Below are 22,959 nucleotides of genomic sequence, written 5' to 3'. Positions count from 1 at the left end.
ATATCACTCAGCTTATGTCTTGGACTAACCATAAACAACTGAATCATACAGCTATAGTATCAGCAACTGACAAAAATCAATTGGACAAATGGTTTTTTTTATGTTTGGTTTACAAAGAAAGAATCAGTCAGCTTCTTGAAGTCCATCCAAAACAACAGATCCAACCAACAAAACAACGCCTGTAAGCGCAAGAGCACCGGCCAAAACCGCCTGAGCAACCACCAGAGTAGTTGAGTCATCCGGGATCAACACCACGGCGACAATAGCAGCTGTCAGAGCCGGTAATGCAGCCGAGGCTAAGACAGCAGGCGATGTTCCAGCTAAGTTTTCAAGAAGACTGAGAAGACCAAGATCCTCTGCTTTGGAGAAGACTTTAAGCTTCTCAAGAGATGACAATGTGAGTCCCAACTCCTCTGCTTTTGAGAGCAAACCAGATTTCTCAACGTTGCTCAGAACTTTTCGCTTCTCCAACTTCTTGAACACGTCGACGTTTATTTGCTCACTCCCTTCGAAGAACAATCCAGCTCCGTACCACTGTTTCTTCCACTTGGCATCATACTTGTTCACCTTTTATTTACCCGATTCAGTGATCAAGATTACACAAATTAAAAAGGGTATATAAAACTCTGCTACAATAGTATATACAGAGACTTCAAAAGATGTAATGTCTTTGTATCATTAATGAATTGTCGAAATTTGGACCTAATATACAAAGATCTATAGAACAATCTCCATAAAACTGATGTAAAACTACTAAAATGTACTGCTTATTCATGTTTCTAAGGATTACGTACTCTTTAGTTCTATCTTGAGAACCAAAAAGATTCATACTCTATGAAGCTTTAATAGTAATTCATGAAAGGGCAAAAGGTCTCAGAACTTGAAGAAATGAGATAGAAAAGAGATGATTAAGAGAGTTAAGTTACCTTTTTCTGGGGAGCCATAGAGACGACGGAGAAAGTTGCTGGTGCTTTTCCGGTGGAGAAAGACCGGCGAAAGCGAGGGAGAATGGGATTGGAGATAAATTTTGTTTGCAGGTGAGTCGCCGGAGACGATATCGGAGCGCCGACGACAGCCATTGAAGGAAGATCAAATCGAAATGATGAATAAAAGTTTCTTTGGAGATATTTCTCGTGTGTTGTTTCACCGTTCGCACACTATCTGAAACTCTGGAGACAGAGAAACTGCCACGTCAGATGATGTCTTTGTAATTTCAACCAATCATATTCGTTAGCGCTTTATCTCCATTTTTTCACTTGTTTAGATAAATCAGACAATGGGATTGTCCCAAAAGATTATAATTAGTGCAAGTTTAAAGTTAACTATACATAGATACCAAAAGCAAATCTCTGGTCAAAACATTACTGACAAATCTCTTCTTTTTTCACCACTGAAATATCTCTCGTTTGCTTCAAAATATTACAGTCAGGTCAGGAGGTCTCATGCTCATACCATGTGATTATAATTTCCGACAGAATCCGAATAATGAAATAACGAATCATTAATAATATGATAAAAATCTTAACCCATAATGAATCTTTATTCTATCTCCACCTCAGCTCAAGTTATCACAAGGAATTGTTAACTTAGTAAATTTACTCTCTTGACGTCTTTCTCTCCTTAGATGAGCCGATCGGACAAGCTTGGCAACCGCCGGAAAAAATTGAGACTCGCCGTAGGCATTGTGTCTCGGAACATCGGATGCCGGAGATAATAAAACCCTAGAGCCACCGCCACCATTTTCGCAGGAACTGCATACAGAACTATTGTGATCACCAAACAGATTGCTATGAACAGCTTGGTCGCTCTCGGATCTCTCCAGCTAACCAACGCTTGAATTCGTTCGCCTTGTGCTGCAAAATCGCCTAGAATGGTCTGAACCCTTACCGCTAAGATCCTTAACCGGTCATATCTAGCTCGGATTACTTCTGGTCGCCTAGAGCTTGGTATGGTGTCGAATTCTTCGTCTAGCTCATCAGGATCGACAGTCTCGGCTTGTGATAAGCGGATATCCATTCCAGCTGGTATCTTGGGTCTAAATCGATAGTACCAAACTCCGATCATCACCACGTACAAGAATCCAGTTGGGACTACCAAATCAGGGTACCAAACAAGAACCAGATATAGAATATGGACTAGCACCGTCGTCACTGGATTCCTCCACCGCCTGATATTATCCAACCACTTAGCTAAACCCACTGCCCAAGCTAAAACACCAACAATTCTATACCAATTCGCTTTGCTCTTTCTCATGCTCCATGCGTGTGAATCTGCATCTAACATATATCGAACTACCTCAGGTCCCAATGGTGGTTCTGCTCGAGCCAGCCAAGCTGCTACCATTTTCGTGGCGGCGCCTCTTAATGCATCTTGTTGTGCTACGCCTAGAGGCCTTATGTAGTGCATCCGAGGCAGAAGGGGCTGTCCATAAGCTGCGCAAACATCAGGCAGCAGCGACGGGCATGCGAACCGGACTGCCACTTCGATTTCACCCATTTTTTTCATACCGCTAGGTAACAAAACCAGCAACGGATATGAATTGGTGTACACTTTGTTGCTCTCTAACGTCGAGACCCGGATACGTATCTTCCCAATCCGTGTGTCAGGTCTATCATCGGAGACGTCAGAGAACATCCTCCAATTGTCGAAGACTCCAATGGTTAGCACGGTGCAAGGATCGTAAACCTGCCACGTATACTGCTCGTGCCATCTCGGGTCGAAACTGTCTGTTATAGTTCGAGTCCTGACCCATTTCTTGCCGTACTTAGCAACACAGTAAGCATCAGTGGAACCTTTCCCTCCGTTTTTCGCCTTCATTGGCAACAACCCACGAGCTCCAAGAATCCCCAACTCAAGTATTCCAATCGGCGGTTTCCAGAGCTGCTTAGCCGTCGGACGGAAATCGCTGCACACATGCGCCGCCTCTTCAAGCACATGATACCCACCTTCAAGACAAAGTCTTAGGCTAATCCTTCCACAATAAGGTCCACCACCACCACTTCCTGGTCCTCCTCCTCCTCCACCTCCGCCTCCACCTCCACCTTCTCCTTCCAGAGTGTGCCATTTCGACGGCACAAAACGCTCATCAATTCGCTGCTCAATGGAGCTCACTGGGATCATGGCATGTCCTAGAAGTGTTGCTTCTTTAGTCGTCCGGTCTTCCACCATCAGAACCAAGCAATCTTCCAACGGCTCTCCAGCAACGAAGATCATATCTTCATGCCAATGAAACGAACCGCTGTGGTTATTCATTGAGCCTCGTCTTGTCCGCGCCGACTGAAACCCTAACTGAGCTTTCACACGAATCTCAGGCGCAGTCAATGGCGGAAGATTAGGAGCAATGTGTAAATCCTGTGCCTCAAGAACCGTCACTCTCAAGTACCAAAGCTTCGGCGATTGATACACCTTTGAGCGTGTGTGAGCTACATGCGGAGCATCGGAGCTCCACGCCTCCGGAAATGCCTCATCAACCTGAGTACCAATCCAAACAGAGAGCTGAATATCACCGGAAATTCTCCCAGAGTTCTGATCCGCGCCGGAGCCTTCAAGCCGATACCACTGAGGAGCAAGCGGACTATCCGGCGGGTCACGAACCGGAACCTCAGAGAGATCAAAACAAACTCCTCCGAGAAAACTCTCCGACGAAGCATCCCAAGCAGAGATCTCAAGCGTCGCACCGGTTACAGCGGAATCAGACCGGTTATGACCAAGCGCGAAAACCTGATTCCACTCCGGAGAATCAACCGATTCGCCGGGCCGGTTAACGGCCGGTTTAGACCTGACGAAATGGTTCGACGTCCGAACCTTAACATACGCGCTTTCGTTTGGTGGTAAGCCACGCGCCTTCACAATCCGAACGAAGAGATACTGCATTGGCTCAACAAGATTGTATGGATGATGAGTCTTCTTCTCCATCGTCGTCTCTCCCCCTCCAATCTTGCTATTGATAACCCTAGGTGAATAATCCCCATTCGGTGGCCTCTTCGTAACCCTAATTCTATCTCCGCCGGGAGGTCTTCCTACTTGCATCTTCCTCACTTCAGGTGGATAATAATGTACTTCCCCCGCCGATGGTGGTGGCGGCGGAGACGGTGGCCGTTGAGGATAGTTATCATTTCGTTGAGGATGGTTATCATTTGGACCTTGCATTACCTGCTGCGGTGGTGATTTTTCAACAATAACCGCCGGAGGTTGCTGATGAGTCTCCGGATAGCTATGACTCTGAGCCGATTCGAAAACCCTACCTTCTTCAACCACAACTACATTAGGTTTCTCCGGTGGTATATTCATCATCTGCTGCGGCGGAGGATGAAAATGGTGTTGTTGCTCATCAGCTTCTTGTTGCGGCGGATGAAATTGTTGTTGTTGTTGCTGTCCTCCGCCTCCAACCGCCGTGTCTTCGTCGGCGGCTTCGTCGTAATAGTAGATTTTGAGTCCAATCTCGCCGCGAATCCAGCTGAATACACTCTTCTTCTCCAAGGGGAAATACACAAGACCTTCTTCACCTCTTCGCGAGAACTGGCTTCCATAGATCTTAACCCTACCGAGAAAATGATTTTTCCGGCCACCTCCGTTACCAAATCTTTTATCGTTATAAACCTCGACATCTAGCTCGTCGTAGTCCATGTTTTTGGGATCGGAGACGGTGAAATCAAGCATCTCGTTCCAAATAGGGTTTAGGTCGCGGAACTTAGTGGAGGTTCGTTTCTTCTGAGCATCGAAATCGACAACGACGTAAGCGCTTGAGCTTCCTTGACCATCTTTAGGGAGAATATTCCGAGCTTCAACAACCTCGACGACGAGCTTACGCTGGATCCTCGAAGGCGGAGGATCCGAGTGAAACGGCGTCGTGTTCATCGTAGTAGTCTTCTCATTTCTCGAGAATGTCTTCTTCTCTCATAAGACAGTGAGAGAGAGAGAGAGGGTTTTGTTGTTTGTGACAGAGATTACGGTAATCGCGGAAGAGAGAGTAATAGAAAGTCTTTTTTTCGAGGTCTTGCTTTTTTTATTTGAATCTATTCCTCTTTAAAGCATTTTATTTTATTTACATGTTTTTAGTACTAAATAAATCTTAGTTTCCATTAATAACTAAAAACAAATCCTATGTACTACTATATAAACTATTCATTCCAATAGTTTTAATTAAAAATTACTAAATAATGTATTAGCTAAAATTGTTTCTGACAAGAGTGTAGATAATTAGGTTCATATTTGTGTAGTTTGTGACAAAATGTAAAATCTAGGTAAAACGTAAAGAGGCCAAAGTAGCATTGTGTGATTAGTAAAATAAAAGAGACGATATGGGTTGGTTAATTAATTAGAGTGTTAAATATGATTAATAAACCTAATTGAGGTGGAGGGTATAAAGGGAAAGGAATATATGGCGTTAGAGTGGAGATAATGGGAAATCTGATTCCATTCTCTATCGCCAAGCCTTCGTTTTATTCCTCACTTTTTACATGCTCTCCCATTTTTTTAATGGTACTATCTCATTTTATCAGTGTTTTTTTTTTTTTTTTGACGTGTTGTTTCTTCATTTTATATAAAAAAAAAAAAGTAGTTTCTTAATCTACTATAGAAAATTATCGTAACGCTAACTACAACGGATTATTAATATTTACCATTTGCATAAAAGCAGATTCCGTAAACCTGTCCTACACCATCGTTCAATCGTTCTATAAGGCCCAAACATCCCGCGGATTCTTGCTTGTCTTGTTAATCGAGGTAATAAGTATAGATTACTTCACCAAAACTACGAAAGAAACCATACTTAAATATATATTGAGCATGAAAAAATTAGATTTATCTTTAATATAACAATATATTTATTTGTAACAATACATTAAATTAAATTATATATATATATATATATTATATTGAGAAATAGTTAAAAATGCCCCTTTTTCAATACCCCTTTTCAAAAATGCCCCCTTTGAGAGTCCATTTTTAAGTTTGCCCTCTTTTAATTTTTAATGACCATTTTACCCTTATTTGAAACAAAATTAGGTCCACAAAATACAAAATATTTTTTGGCGGGAAAAGTGATCCCGCAATTTTCCCGCCAAAACACTTGTAAAAACCTTTAAAAAACCTTGTAAAATTTTCCCGTAAAAATTTTTCCCGCCAAAAAATTTTTCCGCCAAAAAAAAATTTTTGCGGGAAAAGTGATTCCGCAATTTTTTTTGCGAAATTTTTTTGGCGGGAAAAATTTACAAGGTATTTTAAAGGTTTTACAAAGTATTTACAAGTGTTTTATAAGGTTTTACAATGTATTTTAAAAGGTTTTACAAGGTACTTATAAGGTTTTATAAGGTATTTATAACTTGTAAAACCTTATAAAAAACTTGTAAAACTTTATAACTTGTAAAAACCTTATAAAATAGCTTGTAAAATCTTATAATATCTTATAAATACCTTGTAAATACGTTGTAAAACCTTTTAAAATACATTGTAAAACCTTATAAATACCTCGTGAAAAACCTTTAAAATACCTTGTAAATTTTTGGCGGGAAAAATTTTTCCGCCAAAAATTTAACGCCAAAAAAATTGCGGAATCACTTTTCCCGCAAAAAAAATTTTTTGGCGGGAAAATTTTTTGGCGGGAAAAAGTTTTACGGGAAAATTTTACAAGGTATTTTAAAGGTTTTACAAGTTTTTACAAGTGTTTTGGCGGGAAAAATTGCGGGATCACTTTTCCCGCCAAAAAATATTTTGTATTTTGTGGACCTAATTTTGTTATATTTCCTTATATATTTGTGATATCTTTTATTAAAAGAAGGGTAATTTAGTCATTTTGTACATAAAAGGGATATTTTTAAAAATGGACAGCTAAATGGGACATTTTTGAAAAGGGGTATTAAAAAAGGGGCATTTTTGTGAGTCTCCCTATTATATTTGACAAAACATATATATATATATTGTTAATTTAATGTTAAATAAAATAATACATAAAATTAATCTCCGATTAAATTCCATATAATCTTCAATTTTTTCGTTAGGCACTAGATCGACATTCGCTGCCAGACAAACGCCTAACGACTTTTTAAACCGAGGTTATTTCAGTTCAGTTTTAAACGAGGGTTAGATCCATATTGAATATATCTGCCTTTTAATGAAAAGTTGAAAACACTATAGAAAGCATATATATTCAATATGGATATAAAAGGACTGGCCTAGTTACAACCAAAAAGGCTCGGCCCATTAAAAATCAGATAAAAGCATATCTTTTTTTTTTTTTACAAAAAGAGACAACATTGCTTTAATGCTTTCTATTGTGAACAAAACAATCAAATACAAATGTTACTCTTTCTTCAATTAATGGCCTGCAGAGATGTTGTTGCCTCATATTCAATTGACTTAGTGAACTGCATAAACAACAACAACAAAAATAATAAAATTAGGATTTTGGTAACAAAGAACCGTGATGTTACTATACATTTTCTGAAAAAAAAACTCATACCTGAGATATCTTAAGATCAAGCTCATTCCACTCTGAAGATGGGTCACTTCCCGCTACTATCCCTGTCCCGGCATAGATCAATGCACCAAGACCCTGTAAATCAAAAAAAGTTCAGCATTTTTCACAAGTTGTAGCGAAAACCGCAATGATCGATTATGCTAGAAAACTTAGTGTAAGTGTTTCATTTTTTTTATAGGGAGAGAGATCAAATAAGCTCACCTTTTCGACTAGAGCTGATCTGATTCCGACTGCAAATTCACTCTCCTCGCCACCAAAAAACCCAATAGGTCCTGCATACATTCCTCTATCGAATGATTCTAGAAGATGCAAAAATGTTTGAGTAAGCATAATTGTTAATCTCTAAGAAAGCATAGGCATCTGTAGCTACTAGAAGATAGTTGAACCAAGACAAATATTTCACCTATTTCCTTAATCAAAAGCCTTGCTTCTTCTGCTGGAAGCCCACAAACAGCTGGAGTTGGATGCAGAGTAGCCAAGATGTTAAACTGTAGATGAATACAAGACAAAAGGGTTAAATCAAAATTTGAAGAAAAGATGAGCGTGGTGAAGTAAAAACTATTCCAAGACTATTTTCTCACCTCGTCATCTTCCTTCGTAAGTTTCCCTGCCAATTGAGAATATAGGTGTTGCACTCTTGCAAGCTTCCTCACAGTTTTTTGGGGCTTAACAACGACCCTGTCACATATGCCCTGCAAAGCAGAAGAAAGGATAATAAGAAAAAATATACCAAACGACTATCCAAGAAAGGAAGGTTAAAGCTGCAGGGCATCAAGATTGAACTTACGTTTAACTTTTCTCTTATATTCTCTCGTACAATAGAGAACTCAAGGTCGTCTTTCGGACTGCACAGTTTAGCAAAGCACATCAGTATGCATATCCAGAAATTTCTGTGAAATAAGAATGGAGAACTGGATTATATAACTGTTCAAAGCACTAGAAGTTAAAAATTGACCTGGTTAGTAAGTCACGCTCTATCTCCATATCACGCGCCCTTGAAGCAGATCTAGGCCTAGTTGCAGCCAAAGCTTCACTACAGACACCTAATTGATTCCTTTGGAAAAGTCTCTCAGGCTGTTTCACAAAGATGTATGTCACAAACATATTTATTAGAAGGAATAACAAAGGTGCACATATCTTTATCAACATCACTTGTTTTCGCCCAAAAATGTAAAATCAAATAGAATATATCACAGACTACTTAAAAAAACATACCGTGTTTCCAATAAACGCTGGTGCACCAGGTGGTTGAAGACAGAACTGATATGCATCATGTCCTTCACGCTGTCACACAATAATTTGAGCGAGATGTAAGTCCTAACATTACTTTAAGCTGTAGTTATATTATACATACTCAATAATATCCAGAGACAAAACAAACCTGTAACTGTGCTAGCCAAGCAATGGGATCAATATCGGTATCCGTAATAATCCTGCTGTTGCGAGCAAGCACAACCTGATTCCGCGAGCCGAAAACATCAGTTAAAACGAAACCCATAAAAGTGTTTGAGAATAGATACAGACATGGTCTCTAAACTACCTTGTTAAGAGACGAACTTTTTTGCTTAATCATCTCCAAAGCCTTCTCTACAGCAGGGAAATAAGCCCCTTTGGTAGGAACATGATTCTTGCTTAAAACAGATACTCCTAGAGATCTGTTTCTCAACTTCTTTACAACAGAAGAAACCTGAAGCATAGTCTCCTGAAGTGCTTCAATAGCATTTTCCAACGTCCAAGAGAGTTCATCATCCCAAGCAACAGTTGCAGCCAACATTGAACTTCCACCAAACTCATTAAACTCAACCTGTGAATGTAACAGCCAGTCACACAACAACTCATTAGGATCAAAATCAAAATTAAAAAAAAAAAAAAAAAAAAAAAAAAAAAAAAAAAAAAAGAATCAAAATTTAAGTTTTACCTGAGGCACTGAAAAGTAAAATGCACCAAAAGGTTCCCATTCCACAGCGATCTTGCCATTAGGATCAAAACGCATACCACCATAGGCACGAATCAGAGGCGAAGTTGAAGACAAAAACCTCCGGATGGATCTCCAATCATCATGAGAGAAGGGATCAAGGTCACGGAAGAAAACTGCAGACCCGATACCAGCAACGCTAACCAGATTACGATCAGAAGACACTGACCCGTTTCCGCTCTCGTTCTCGTTAGCTAGATCGAGGAGGAGATCGGGACGACCAACGTCACTGCGACGAGAGAAGAAACAGCGAGGCTGATTCTCATTCTGGGCTTGAAGCCAATCGATTGCTCCGATTTGCTGGTCAATTGGTACCTGCACCAAATCCAAATTAGGGTTTATTGCGCGGGAAAATTCGACTAGGATTTGGGATTTTCTTATGTGTGAGTGACTGTATCTGATCGCCGCCTTGCCTTTACAAACAAATTGGGTTCTAATCATTACTTTTCATTTTTTTGGCCTACAATCAAATCATTAATTTTCTAGCTAAATTATTTTGTTTTTTACCAACACTAACCAGAATTTTCCTTTCTCAAATGACTTTGTTCTTTAATAATAAGTTTAATATTCTAGAAGTTATATACGTCTACGTAAAATTGACTGAAGGAATAAAGAAACCAAAAGTCCAGTTAAGTAGTTCGATTGACTAGCGGAATCTTGTACGACCCAGTTTGAGTGTATGTTTTATTATTCATAAACTAATACAAAGAATTAATAATATTATAATAGCCATATCTTCATCTTTCTTGATAATTATTAGTCTATCTTCTAATAGTTTATGATTAACTATTAGAAAATTGGATTTATTTATCGTTATTGTCAGCTCTGCTTTGGTAATCAAAATGATTAGGATCTTAACTGATTAGCCTAAACGATACAGCAAGCCAGCAAGGTAGAGAACGATATCACCACAGACCAATGTATAAACACCACGTGGCGTGATCTCATTCTTTGTCTTAAAAAAAAACAGAGGATGATGTACCTGTAACCGGACGACGCCGGAGGAAAACGACGGAGGTTGAGATTTGAGTTCAGAAACGGCGGAGATTAGCCTTTCAGTGGCGGCTGCCGGAGATAAGACAGCAGTGATAGTCCTTGTCTCCACTGTACCAAGAGGCGTCCTGAAATCTCCCTCACAACCATTCATAGACATGGAACACGACTCATACTTCTGAAATTATCCAATAAAATCATTATGTTCCTCCAAAAAGAAGAGAATTATAATAAAAACAGAACACAAAACAATAAAGACCTTGCGGGAGAATCTAGTGAATGGGGTTGGAGAGTAACTACGAGAGATGGAGATTATGGAGCTGTGTTTTTTAGTGTTTGAGCCCAGAAACTGAGAAGAAAATTGAAGCGATGCCATTGGAGAAATTCTTAGAGAGTTCTTGAAAATTTTGTTATACTTTTAAATTTGGTGTTGAGAGTTGAGAAGAGATTTGAAGACATAGATCGTATTAATAGGGGACTAATGTAGCAGGGTCCCACTAAAATTAAAGATTTTCATTTCATTTTCACATAAATTTCTCAGAACTTCTTCAGTAAACTACTCAGAAATTTTAGTGTTTTTTCTAATCCTACTTTTTCTTCCATTCTATCTTTATGTATACAAAGAAACATTTTTCTAAAGTTGGTAGAGCATGTTATATTTCATAAATCATTTTACTTGGTTTAAGAATTAAAAATTAATAATTTATATCAGTTAATTGATTGGTCTATTATTTAGTTACACACAAGTTAAAAGCATAAACCAAATAGCTAAATAAATTTAATGCATAAAATCGTTTTGTATTAATACCTTGACAATTTGAATTAGTCAGAAATGAGGTATCATCAATGAATGTTGTAGCTAAATGACGCATGGACAGCATTTTCAAGTGGATTCTCTTTCTAAGCGGTTCCGCTCGTGTGGATGTTGTATGATAGGCGTCTCTTCTTGCTTGATTCGGAAGCGGTTTGCACTTTAAACTATCGTAAAAAAAACATTTAAGTTACATGTCACTACAAATTGCAAACGCATTAGAAGTTCTCGTACATAAGGCATATGGCAGTAGACGCATGCTCCGTACATAAGGCATATGGCATTACACGCACGCTCCTTTTAATTCTGACACATTTCTGAATTGATAGTAATAACAATTCTCAAGTGAATATTAGTACTTTACATGTAAAACAAGTTTAGAAAATAGTAATAGTTCTTAAAACTTCTAGTTTCCTGGAGAAAAAGTTCATTAGTTGCACCCATCTATCTCATTGAGTTTTTTTTTTCTGAATACCTACTTTTTTTTCCTAAAGTGATCACAAGTTGAATAAAGCCTTTAACTTACCACAATTTTTACATTAATATGTTCCACAAGCTTATGAGCTTTTTAACATTTTTATCGGATTTGAATAAGATTAAATATGAGACTAATATAGTATTAGCGTAAACAATAATGGTACCAGTAGATATTTTTTAAACTAACAAAATATAAATATTTTGATGGGTCGTAGACTCGTAATTTCAAGATATAAGTAAGTTTATTGACCCCATGCGATGATGTTATTAGTTGTACTTAGCTGAAGTTGATCTCTCTTTCACTAATAAGACAGATTCTTGTTCATTGTTGGTTTAAGGATTAAAACTTTAAATCTTATAAACTAATCCGGAATCATATAAGATATTGCAGGATTACACCACCATTAATTTATTGCAAAAACGATTAATTAAGTGGACACATATAGATCATTTTCATTGAACTATCAAAATGCCTAAAAGTAAATAGTAGTACTACAGAAATATGTAACATAATAATAGTCTAGTGGTTTGTAATTTTGTATTAGTAATTCAAATCTGATACAAACTAAATTTGTAAAACTCAATACTATTTGAAAAAACCTTCATCAGATATACTTTTGCATTATTTTGAGGAGTCAATTACTTTTAAGTATCTTTTTTGCTAGGAAACCCACTTTGGCTCTTTGAGACCAATTTTTATCATTTTAAAAATATTTTTTTTAAATGTAAAAAAGGGAACTTAATTCAAATATAAATATTTGCTTTAATTAAATGTTTTTCATTTTGAGTCAATTAGGATCAGACGAGACTGGAAGAACTAAGAAGAGTGAAGAAGTACAACAATTTCGGTCCCCAACAATATAATTTCCCCAAAATTTCCCTGAAATAACCACCAAAATACACATTTTATTCCCATGTACATATGATGATTAAGACGTGTCACCAAATTATTTGAGAAAACGATTATTCTTTGTCTTAAGATTTTTGTCTGATTGAATCAACGTGGTCAAAATGAATATTATTAAAGACTAGACTTTAGAAGTCAAATTGTTATTTTATCATAACGAGCTATTAAAATCAAGAATGTTATAATAATTACTTTATTTTATGGTGTATATAAATATAAATAATGGAGAAAGAATTTATACCCGCAGAAGGATCGGGATACTGAAAATAAAGAGATGAGAGGAGGAGAGAGATTTCTTATAACTTCTTATTGTTGAAGTATGAATTGTGATTTACAACGAACGAATTCGTTCGTTTATATAGGCAGAAAAAAGTAAATTACTATGCATGCATAGTGACGGTGGGCTCCACACAAATTATATATTACTCGTAATATTCTTCGCGTGTAGCGTCTATTGTTGACGCTTGATATTATTGATATTTCTTTTTTGACTTTTGTAATACTCCCCCTTGGAGGCCAGTGTCACTATGTCTCTTGCGTAATATCTTCTGTTGTCTCGTTAAAAACCTTTCTAGGAAAACCCGGTGGGAAAAACCATAGTAGGTAAAAAGAGTGCAACCGCGCAAGCTCCCCCTCGAATGATCAGGATCATAACTTACAAGTCTTGTTGACGACGCATTCCAATGTTATGAACATGTTTCCTGAATATAGAGGTGGGTAATGATTTCGTGAAGAGATCCGCAAAATTCTCGGATGATCGGACATATCTTACTTCAATGTCTTTATTCTTCACGAGCTTTTGGGTGTATGAAAAGAACTTCGGAGGGATATGTTTGGTTCTATCGCTTTTGATATATCCTTCCTTTGTCTGAGCAACACATGCAGCATTGTCTTCATACAAGATAGTTGGCTCCGTATTCAGACGAATTCCACTACTCGTTTGAATGTGTCGACTTATTGATCGTAGCCACACGCATTCTCTACTCGCTTCATGGAGTGCAATGATTTCAGCATGATTTGAAGAAGTAGCTACAAGTGTCTGCTTCTGAGAACGCCATGATATAGCAGTACCTCCAATCGTGAATACGTATCCTGTTTGGGATCGAGCTTTGTGTGGATCTGATAAATATCCTGCATCTGCAAAACCAATCATTTGACCATTTATATTTTTAGGATAAAATAACCCTAAATCAATAGTCCCTTGAAGATAACGAAAGACATGTTTAATTCCGTTCCAATGTCTTCGTGTAGGGGATGAACTAAATCTAGCCAAAAGATTGACTGAAAATGATATATCAGGTCGAGTGCAATTTGCAAGATACATAAGGGCTCCAATTGCACTTAGATACGGTACTTCAGGACCGAGTATCTCTTCATTCTCCTTATGCGGTCGAAATGGATCACTCTCAACGTTAAGTGATCTAACGACCATAGGAGTACTAAGAGGAGTTGCCTTATCCATGTTGAATCGTTTTAGCACTCTTTTAGTATACGTGGATTGGTGCACAAATATACCCTTTTGGGAATGTTCAATTTGTAGGCCAAGACAAAACTTTGTTTGTCCGAGATCTTTCATCTCGAATTCCCCTTTTAAATAGTTTGTTGCTTTCTGTATTTCATCTTGAGTCCCAATTATATTTAGATCATCAACATATACCGCGATTATCACAAATCCGGATTTTGTTTTCTTGATGAAAACACATGGGCATATAGGATCGTTCACGTATCCTTCTTTCGTTAAATGTTCACTGAGACGATTATACCACATTCGCCCAGATTGCTTTAACCCATATAATGATCTTTGCAACTTTATTGCACATAACTCTTTGGGTTTAGATTTCAATGCTTCTGGCATATTAAACCCGTCGGGAACTCTCATATAGATATCTGTATCTAATGATCCATACAAATATGCTGTAACAACATCCATGAGACGCATTTCTAAATTTTCATCAGCCGCTAGACTCATCAAGAATCTAAACGTTATTGCATCCATAACGGGGGAATATGTTTCCTCATAATCAATCCCGGGTCTTTGAGAAAATCCTTGAGCTACAAGACGAGCCTTGTATCTCGTAATCTCATTTTCCTCATTTCGTTTTCTAACGAAAACCCACTTGTATCCAACCGGTCTCACATCTTCAGGTGTGAGTACGATAGGTCCGAATACATTTCGCTTATTGAGCGAATCAAGTTCGACTTGTATTGCATCTTTCCATTTTATCCAGTCATGTCTTTTTTGACATTCATATACCGACTTTGGTTCTGGATCCTCGTTTTCCTCATCAATTTCCTTTGACAAAAGGTATGAGAAAACGTCATCAACTTCATCCATTTTATTTCGATCCCAGATCTTTCCATTATGGATATAGTTGATAGAAATCTCATGATTTCCTTCAGGCTCATGATGCTCATCATTGTCATTAGACTCATGATTTGTTTCTTCCAAAATGCTTTCTGCTATTTTGGGAATATCATGCTTTTCAACTTCCTTTCGTTTTCTAGGATTTTTATCCTTAGCACCAACTGGTCTACCACGTTTCAAGCGTGTTTTAGACTCACGTGTATCATCTGCTTTACCACTTTCTTGTGGAATTTCAATTCGAGCAGGGACATTTGCAGCTGGTATATATGATTTAGTTATCGTTTTGGTATCTGTAAAAGCATCGGGAAGTTGATTTGCTATACTTTGCAAATGCACAATTCGTCGAACTTCTATTTCTGACTGTTTTGTAGGAGGATCAAGGTGTAACAGGGATGGTACACACCATTTGATTTCTTTCCCTACTTGCTTATTTTCTCCCCCTAGAACCGGGAATACTTTCTCATCAAAGTGACAATCGGCAAATCGTGCCGTAAAGACATCACTAGTCTGCGGTTCTAGGTATCTTATAATTGATGGAGAATCACAGCCAATATATATTCCCAACCTTCTTTGTGGTCCCATCTTTGTACGTTGTGGTGGTGCTATAGGCACATACACTGCACAACCAAAAATTCTTAGATGGGATATATTTGGTTCTCGACCAAATGCTAACTGTAGTGGGGAGTATTTATGGTATGCACTTGGTCTTATCCGAATGAGTGCTTCTGCATGCAAAATGGCATGTCCCCATACAGAGGTTGGAAGTTTTGATCTCATGATCAATGGTCTTGCAATCAATTGCAGACGTTTAATTAATGATTCCGCCAAGCCATTTTGTGTATGAACATGAGCTACAGGATGTTCAACTTCAATTCCCGTTACCATACAATAATCATTGAATGCTTGGGATGTGAATTCACCAGCGTTGTCTAGTCTAACTCTCTTAATGGAATAATCAGAGAACTGAGCTCTTAATTTGATTATTTGAGTTAGAAATCTCGCAAATGCAATATTTCGAGATGATAATAGACAAACATGTGACCATCTGCTGGATGCGTCAATTAATACCATGAAATAGTGGAATGGTCCACATGGTGGATGTATTGGTCCACAAATATCTCCTTGAATTCGTTCAAGGAATTTTGGTGATTCTTTATCAATTTTGGCTGGCGATGGCCTTATGATAAGTTTTCCAAGAGAACATGCGGCACATGTCTTTTTATTCCCATGATATATCTCCTGGATTTTCAATGGGTGTCCATGTGAGCTCTCTATGATTTTTCGCATCATCGAGGTGCCTGGATGACCTAGGCGATCATGCCATAATGTGAAATCTTCTGGATTTCTTTTAATCACTAGATGCGATTCGATTGCACTTATATGAGTATAATGCAATCCTGAAGGAAGTTTTGGAAATTTTTCCAATATAAGCCTTTTTCCCGATTTATCAGAAGTTATGTACATATACTTCTTTTCATTCTCAGTTGCAGACTGAGTATCATATCCTTGAAGGTATATGTCTTTGAAACTCAACAAATTCCTTTTAGATTTTGGAGAATACAAGGCATTTTTTATGGAAAACTTGGTTCCATTAGGCAACATAAAGTTGGCCATACCAGTTCCTTCAATCACGTCTACAGGACCTGATATTGTATTGACAATCATGTTTGTCAGTTTTAAGTTAGAGAAATATCTTTTGTCCTTTAGAATAGTGTGTGTTGTCCCACTATCTGGTATGCAAATTTCTTGAGCCATTTCCTTGGAAATTGTTTCATCCATTTCTGTGATTAAGATAAACATCAATAAAAAGAAAATAAATTTTATTCATGAAAGGAAAACACACAATAATTATATATTAAATTGTTGTTAAAACAACATTATTTTTCAAAAGCATAATATTATATATATGGCATAACTAGAGACTATTTCAGCAGTCTCAATACAAGCTCTTTAGTTAACCGCAAAAGCGGTCTAATCCAAATCATTTGCAAAGGAGGGAGAATCGAGATACGATGTATCCTCGAAGTTTTCTGCTAAATTGACTTCTTTCCCTTTTCCTTTCGTGGAATTCATGTACAACTTACAAAGATGTGGAGGAGTTCGGCACGTACGGGCTCAATGTCCCTTAGATCCACATCTATAACACACATTCTCACTCTTCTGGGTGGAATTTTCTTGGTGTTCCTTCCCTTTTGAATCATTTTGAGGACGAACCCATTTGAACGACCTCCTTCCACGTGAGTTGTAATTTCTTCCACGCCCACGATTAAAACGACCACCACGACCCCGATATGATTGATTCCCTTTCTCGGGATAGTTTACATCCTTTTTCTCCGGATTTTTTACATCCGTTGCATTCACTTCAGGGAATGCTTTGGTTCCTGCAGGCCGAGCATTGTGGTTTTTGATGAGAAGTTCATTATTCTTCTCTGCTATCATAAGCGCCACAATCAGCTCGGAAAACATTTTGTACTTGCAGTTCCTGTATTGTTCTGCAAGAACATAGTGCTCCTTATGGAATGTAAGGTAGGTTTTATTGAGCATTTCGTCTTCGCTCACTTTCTTACCACAGTATTCCAACTGAGCCACGATTCTTAACATGGTAGAATTATACTGTGCTACCTTGTTAAAATCTAGGAACCTCAAATTTGCCCATTCGTCAAGGGCATGTGGGAGAGTTATTGCTTTCTGGTTGTCAAACCTATTTTTTAAAGCTTTCCACAACTCCACGGGGTCTTTTACATTTGCATAATCATGCATCAGATTTTCATCTAGATGCTTTCTTAGAAAAATTATCGCCTTTGCCTTTTCATTGGCAGGTGATTCATTTTTCTCTTTTATCGTCTCCAATAGATTCTGCGAATCTAAATGAAGTTCCACATCAGTGGTCCATGCTATGTAATTTGCTCCAGTGATTTGAAGCGCTTGGATCTTAAGCTTTTCAATGTTTGCCATTTGTTTTCTAAAATAAAAACATGGAATATTATTAGAAATCTTTATTTAATTTATTTTAAAACATATTTAAAATAAACCGTTTACATTAATAATGCAAGCGATTACAAAAAGAAAAAGCGTACAAACAAGTAAACTAATGTTCAAACGAAATTCTTGCGGAGTAAAATCTACAACGCAAAGATTATAAATACACATAATAATGATTCCAAAAACAAATATTAAGAATAATCGAAACATTCTTCAAAACTTCAAAACTTCAAAATTCTTCTTCTTTTTTCGGAGAGATTTTTAGAGAGATGAAAAAATTTTGTTTTGATGAAATGAATGAGAAAATGAATGAATTTATAGATTGAAAAATACTATTCCTAGCCATTGGAAAAAGTTGAATTTTTTGAAAAAATTTTGAAATTTTTCTTTGAGATCGTTGGCGGAAAAATATTTTTAAAAAAAATTAATCTGAAAAATTAGAGATCAATCAGATAAAAATTATCGATTCAAATAAAAATATTTATACAGGTGAATAAACCATAATATAAACAAATAATTCACAGTGATATTATGGTGACGAATTATCCACATAGAAACAGTAAATATATATGTGGCGGCTCAGCCGACCGATAGCAGAAATAAATATTTAAAGCAGTGCATAAAATTAAGGCGGCTCAGCCGACCGGTAGGAGAAATAAATATTTAAAGCAGTGAGTAAAATTTCAGGTGGCTCAGCCAACCATTAACAGAAAATAATTAATTATGGTGCATGAAGTAATTTCAGGTGGCTCAGCCAGCCATATAGTTTCTTTTATTTATTTATATAATTTTCTTTTCTCCCTTTTTTTTTTTTCTTATATTTTTTCTTTTAACGAGGCGACATACTGCCCGGTATAATACCGTATTTTTTTTTTCAGCGATCATAGAGTGATCGTGCTGATAACGTGTTATAATAATTACTTTATTTTATGGTGTATATAAATATAAATAATGGAGAAAGAATTTATACCCGCAGAAGGATCGGGATACTGAAAATAAAGAGATGAGAGGAGGAGAGAGATTTCTTATAACTTCTTATTGTTGAAGTATGAATTGTGATTTACAACGAACGAATTCGTTCGTTTATATAGGCAGAAAAAAGTAAATTACTATGCATGCATAATGACGGTGGGCTCCACACAAATTATATATTACTCGTAATATTCTTCGCGTGTAGTCCAATAGAATGAAACCATAATTCAACAAGCATGCTGTTGTAAAACTGAATAAACTGTAACTATACACGTTCCGAAGATATTATAGTAAGATTTTTAAAATGTTGGACGCGGTCTCAGCTGAAGATAATTTAACTGTTATTCAAGACTTTGAATAATGTGTGTTCTGGATGCTACGAATTTTCTTAGTTTCGTAGAAACAGTTTAGCTTGTTCTCATTTCCGACATCCTTTCGACAATCGGACTTAAGTTTACTGTCGTATGCTTTAGTTCGAAATCTTGAATTCTATATGTAAATATGACTCTATGAGTGTACTAAACACTTTTTATTTTCTTTACGAAAATTTGATTTGGTTAGTCAAATAACTAGAAAAAAATGTAAGTTGAATAGATACGCTTAACGGTAGTATTTATTACCATTCGAGTTCTTAATTACGAATGATGTAGTCCCGTAAAATTTTATTTAAATTCCTGCATGGATATACTATTTTTGTGTGTGACAAATTATGGATAATTTCTTGCTGAAGTTTTTTGGGAAAAATAAATTAAAGTCTTTTTCTGGAGTTTGAGTTCCTACGAAAGAAAATCATACTTGCAAAATTATTACATGTTTTAATCTTTACTACAAAGTCCAAAAAATCTAAGAGTTAAAACAAAAACAAAAATGGTTATTTAGCAAGACTAATTTTAGATAAACAGAGCATAAATTTTGACAAAAAATAAACAGAGCATAAAGATCCAGAAAATTAACCAATAGGGAAAACAAAAAAAAACTTTACAAAAATGATAAACACATAAATCTAGAGTTAACAGAAAATACACATAAATTAGAAATTAAGTTAATAATATAATTACTCTACGACTAAACCTATAATTCAAATGTTCACACACCATTAAACAAATCCAAACTTTTATATTTGACAACTTAGAACATAAGGCTAATTAACTTCTATTACAAGGAGAAAGACTACAAGGGTTGAACCCTAGACATAGACAACTTGGGACATAAGTCCAATTAAACTACTATACAAGTTGTCCAAATCCCATACTTTTGATCACGCTGGTCAGAATAAAAAATATACAAGAAATGGGCATTGCGATTGATTAGCTTACCTTACGCGGCAGAAGCTTCAGATCAGACAAAAATAATTTTGAGTGGCGAGGAATCATCATCATATGGGACAAAAGGTTATAGTATAAGTTCGCATAGCAAATATCCTCTTTTAAAAAAAATAAGTTCTGGTTTAAGTATGGTCGCAATTTAATTATTTTAAAATTAATTAACATTTGAAAATATTATGTAAAAATATAACCAACAACTTTCTTCTGCAGAAATCAATTTTCTTTAATTTTATTAAAAGAAAATTAATAATGAATATGGGATATTATTATATTAATAAAAATAAAGAAAATTGATTTCTGCAGTCAATGATTTTACATATCAAATCTTGGGAGATGGTCTTGTTACACAGAAATTTGATTTTCCAAAATCAATGAATGATTTACATAGCAATCTTGTTGCAGAGAAATAATAAGATTTTCTCTGAATTTATCTGATTTTGGTGTCCTCGTCTATATTCTCTACTTCCACAGTTCATTTTTCTCTTATTTCTCGAGAGAGAAGAAATCTTAAATTCAACAAGAGAATACAATGTTTACCTGTGCAATATAAAAACTTGGCCAACAAAAACAAAAGTGTGTAAAACCTACAAGAGTGTTTTTACTGTTTAGAATCCTTGTGTTAGTGCAAACACACGTCCCTCTAAAGGTGGAGGCAATGCAGAAACCGCATCTTCGATTTCCTGTGAAAACTCGCAAAGATTAATTAATTACCACTACAAGGACAGAAAGTAACTGATTTTTTGCTGTTTCATAACCAGGTTGGATGAAGAAGACACACCTTCACTGTATACCGAGCCGAAAAGTGGATTAGCAGGATTGCTTTGTTTTCAAACTTTGCAGCATGATTTACTATCTGCAGTTTTAGTGTAAGATGTAATGGAAAAATTGGAAATCTTTTATGAGCATCAAGACAGAGAGTAACAAGGGATTTCAAAGAAAGGAGGATCCTGACCTCAGATAAATGGATATGTCCATAGTCTCTCGCGTGCTCTACGGATACCGAATCATCAAGAAATGTGCTCTGCACAAGAGGAATTAGAGAAACCACAGCTTCTCTTTAATACAAAGCCATGAAACTCGAAGCAGGAAAAACTATATCATTAAGAATCACGCACATTGTTCTAATTCATATGAGCAGCAAATATTCACCTCCATGACGAGAACCTTAGCCTTGAGAGCATCAGCATTACTTTCATCAACTACAAAATCTGCCGTTGTATCTCCCGTAAAAGCAACTTCAGGAGTTGTTATGCTGTCTGTAATCTACAATCCAAAATCCTAACTAACTAAACAGGCTTATATTTTGGAAAGACCATTGCAAACTATTGAATTTGTGATAGACAAACATAAGAAAAATTTGACAAGCAATTTAAGCAAGTCAAAGACAAACCTCAACACCTGAAGCCTTCAAGTTCTTAATTTCATTTCCAGATAGGCCAATATATTCCTGCTTGAGTTTATGTTTAGTTGAATACACTACATAACCCTGCAAAACATGAAAGCATGATATCAATGAAGACACAAAACAGTAAGATATCGAAAATCTCATGTGCGTTTAATCAACGAAACCTGGCTTTGGATGACATGGTATGTCTTAAAGGCTTTCACTTTAAGATCTTTCCTTATAATAAACTCCTCTCCTACACCAATAAGTGCCCAAGGTTATTAAACAAAACCCAAAATCCTCTGTTGCAATGAACGCTAGAGGCTGAATTACCTATGTCCAAGCCAACAAGATTGTGCTTTAGCTCTGAAGAATCTAACTTTCTGTGAACTTCGAACAAACTCTCGACAGTTTCTTTAATGGATTTGGGTACTATAATCGTTGGAGGCTTCATTTTGTATAAGCCTCTAGTCGCAACATACATTGGTAATCCACCCTAGCATAACAATACGAACAGTTTAGCTCACAATTTGAGAATGTGACACCAACACAGTAACAGAGCAATAAATACATGGTGACTCAACAAGGGTTCATCAAAATTGCTCTCAAAACAAAAAACAAAAAAAGTCAAAGAACAATCTTTGCAAAACCTAATCGGAAAGTTCAAGTCTTTTAACGGAAGATTTAAGAAAATGATTCTTACGATGTGATCCATGTGAGAGTGAGAGATAAAGAGGAAGTCCTGAGAAATTGCGCGATGTGGGCAACGACCAATGTCGAAAGCTATCCGAAGAGATGGAAATATGATGCACGTCTCGTGCCCACCAATCGACAATCCCTCGATCGGATAACCTTCGATTTGCATTGCTTTCTTCTTCTCCATCTCACTGTTTCCTTTTGGGTTTATCGAATTTTGGCCGCGTGTTCGTTCTACTGACTTTGAACCTCTCGTCAAAAACTGAGCACCAAGTGTTCGATGAAACGTCTCGCAATCACAAGCCTTTTTCTTCACGATCAAATTATATGTTTTTTTTTTTGAATTGGGTTTAGGCCCATAACGGTTAACGAGACTTCACTGGAGCGGGAATCACTGGTTAATAAAATTCCCACGTGCCTCACTGGCGCAAAAGTGGGTCTTTCCTGTTCAAGGACAATGTAAGAGCATGGGCAGTGGGACAAGTAAGTGGGTGTGAGTCTTGGGGTATAAGTAATAAAAAACGAAAAAATTGTCTCTCTCTTCACACCTGGGTGTAAGTTTACACTCGGGTATAACACTTTTTCTCTCTATCTC

The 22,959-nt window shown here is 36.7% G+C and overlaps 4 protein-coding genes across 4 annotated transcripts; all 4 read right to left on the bottom strand.

Moving 5' to 3' along the window:
* Positions 1 to 12: 12 nt before the first annotated feature.
* Positions 13 to 1,218, bottom strand: LOC9323620. The gene is made up of 2 exons (XM_021010141.1): positions 927 to 1,218; positions 13 to 567 (listed from the first exon to the last, which is right to left on the bottom strand). The coding sequence occupies exons 1-2, from the start codon at positions 1,077 to 1,079 to the stop codon at positions 124 to 126; spliced, it is 597 nt and encodes a 198-aa protein (XP_020865800.1). The 5' UTR covers positions 1,080 to 1,218; the 3' UTR covers positions 13 to 123.
* A 143-nt stretch (positions 1,219 to 1,361) lies between these two features.
* Positions 1,362 to 5,099, bottom strand: LOC9323619 (protein QUIRKY). Its single transcript, XM_021010139.1, has one exon. It carries the CDS (start codon positions 4,855 to 4,857, stop codon positions 1,621 to 1,623), a length of 3,237 nt encoding a protein of 1,078 aa, XP_020865798.1. The 5' UTR covers positions 4,858 to 5,099; the 3' UTR covers positions 1,362 to 1,620.
* Positions 5,100 to 7,112: 2,013 nt separating this feature from the next.
* On the bottom strand, positions 7,113 to 10,902 carry LOC9323618 (isochorismate synthase 1, chloroplastic). Its single transcript, XM_021036075.1, has 13 exons — positions 10,705 to 10,902; positions 10,435 to 10,623; positions 9,396 to 9,767; positions 9,018 to 9,281; positions 8,859 to 8,933; positions 8,693 to 8,761; positions 8,433 to 8,551; positions 8,265 to 8,322; positions 8,059 to 8,169; positions 7,881 to 7,965; positions 7,679 to 7,776; positions 7,460 to 7,552; positions 7,113 to 7,364 (listed from the first exon to the last, which is right to left on the bottom strand). Exons 1-13 carry the CDS (start codon positions 10,819 to 10,821, stop codon positions 7,311 to 7,313), a joined length of 1,704 nt encoding a protein of 567 aa, XP_020891734.1. The 5' UTR covers positions 10,822 to 10,902; the 3' UTR covers positions 7,113 to 7,310.
* A 9,721-nt stretch (positions 10,903 to 20,623) lies between these two features.
* On the bottom strand, positions 20,624 to 22,720 carry LOC9325052 (tRNase Z TRZ1). The gene is made up of 8 exons (XM_002887507.2): positions 22,372 to 22,720; positions 22,002 to 22,164; positions 21,854 to 21,924; positions 21,675 to 21,770; positions 21,434 to 21,547; positions 21,237 to 21,305; positions 21,063 to 21,137; positions 20,624 to 20,964 (listed from the first exon to the last, which is right to left on the bottom strand). Exons 1-8 carry the CDS (start codon positions 22,549 to 22,551, stop codon positions 20,890 to 20,892), a joined length of 843 nt encoding a protein of 280 aa, XP_002887553.1. The 5' UTR covers positions 22,552 to 22,720; the 3' UTR covers positions 20,624 to 20,889.
* Positions 22,721 to 22,959: the final 239 nt, after the last annotated feature.

This window comes from Arabidopsis lyrata, assembly GCF_000004255.2.
Source record: "Arabidopsis lyrata subsp. lyrata unplaced genomic scaffold ARALYscaffold_2, whole genome shotgun sequence".
Taxonomy (NCBI): Eukaryota; Viridiplantae; Streptophyta; class Magnoliopsida; order Brassicales; family Brassicaceae; genus Arabidopsis; species Arabidopsis lyrata.
This window is presented reverse-complemented; position numbering and strand designations above follow the sequence as displayed.

Bases quoted from the DNA above. Each gene is read 5' to 3' on its own strand.
- LOC9325052 (XM_002887507.2), bottom strand. From the start codon at position 22,551: ATGGAGAAGAAGAAAGCAATGCAAATCGAAGGTTATCCGATCGAGGGA. The intron at 22,165-22,371 runs GTAAGAATCATT...TTGTTATGCTAG, and splicing joins ACTCTCACATGGATCACATC to GGTGGATTACCAATGTATGT. The intron at 21,306-21,433 runs GTGAATATTTGC...CCTCTTGTGCAG, and splicing joins CTAAGGTTCTCGTCATGGAG to AGCACATTTCTTGATGATTC.
- LOC9323619 (XM_021010139.1), bottom strand. From the start codon at position 4,857: ATGAACACGACGCCGTTTCACTCGGATCCTCCGCCTTCGAGGATCCAG.
- LOC9323618 (XM_021036075.1), bottom strand. From the start codon at position 10,821: ATGGCATCGCTTCAATTTTCTTCTCAGTTTCTGGGCTCAAACACTAAA. The intron at 7,966-8,058 runs GTGAGAAAATAG...ATTCATCTACAG, and splicing joins TTACGAAGGAAGATGACGAG to TTTAACATCTTGGCTACTCT. The intron at 7,553-7,678 runs GTGAGCTTATTT...TTTGATTTACAG, and splicing joins GATCAGCTCTAGTCGAAAAG to GGTCTTGGTGCATTGATCTA.
- LOC9323620 (XM_021010141.1), bottom strand. From the start codon at position 1,079: ATGGCTGTCGTCGGCGCTCCGATATCGTCTCCGGCGACTCACCTGCAA. The intron at 568-926 runs GTAACTTAACTC...GGTAAATAAAAG, and splicing joins CTATGGCTCCCCAGAAAAAG to GTGAACAAGTATGATGCCAA.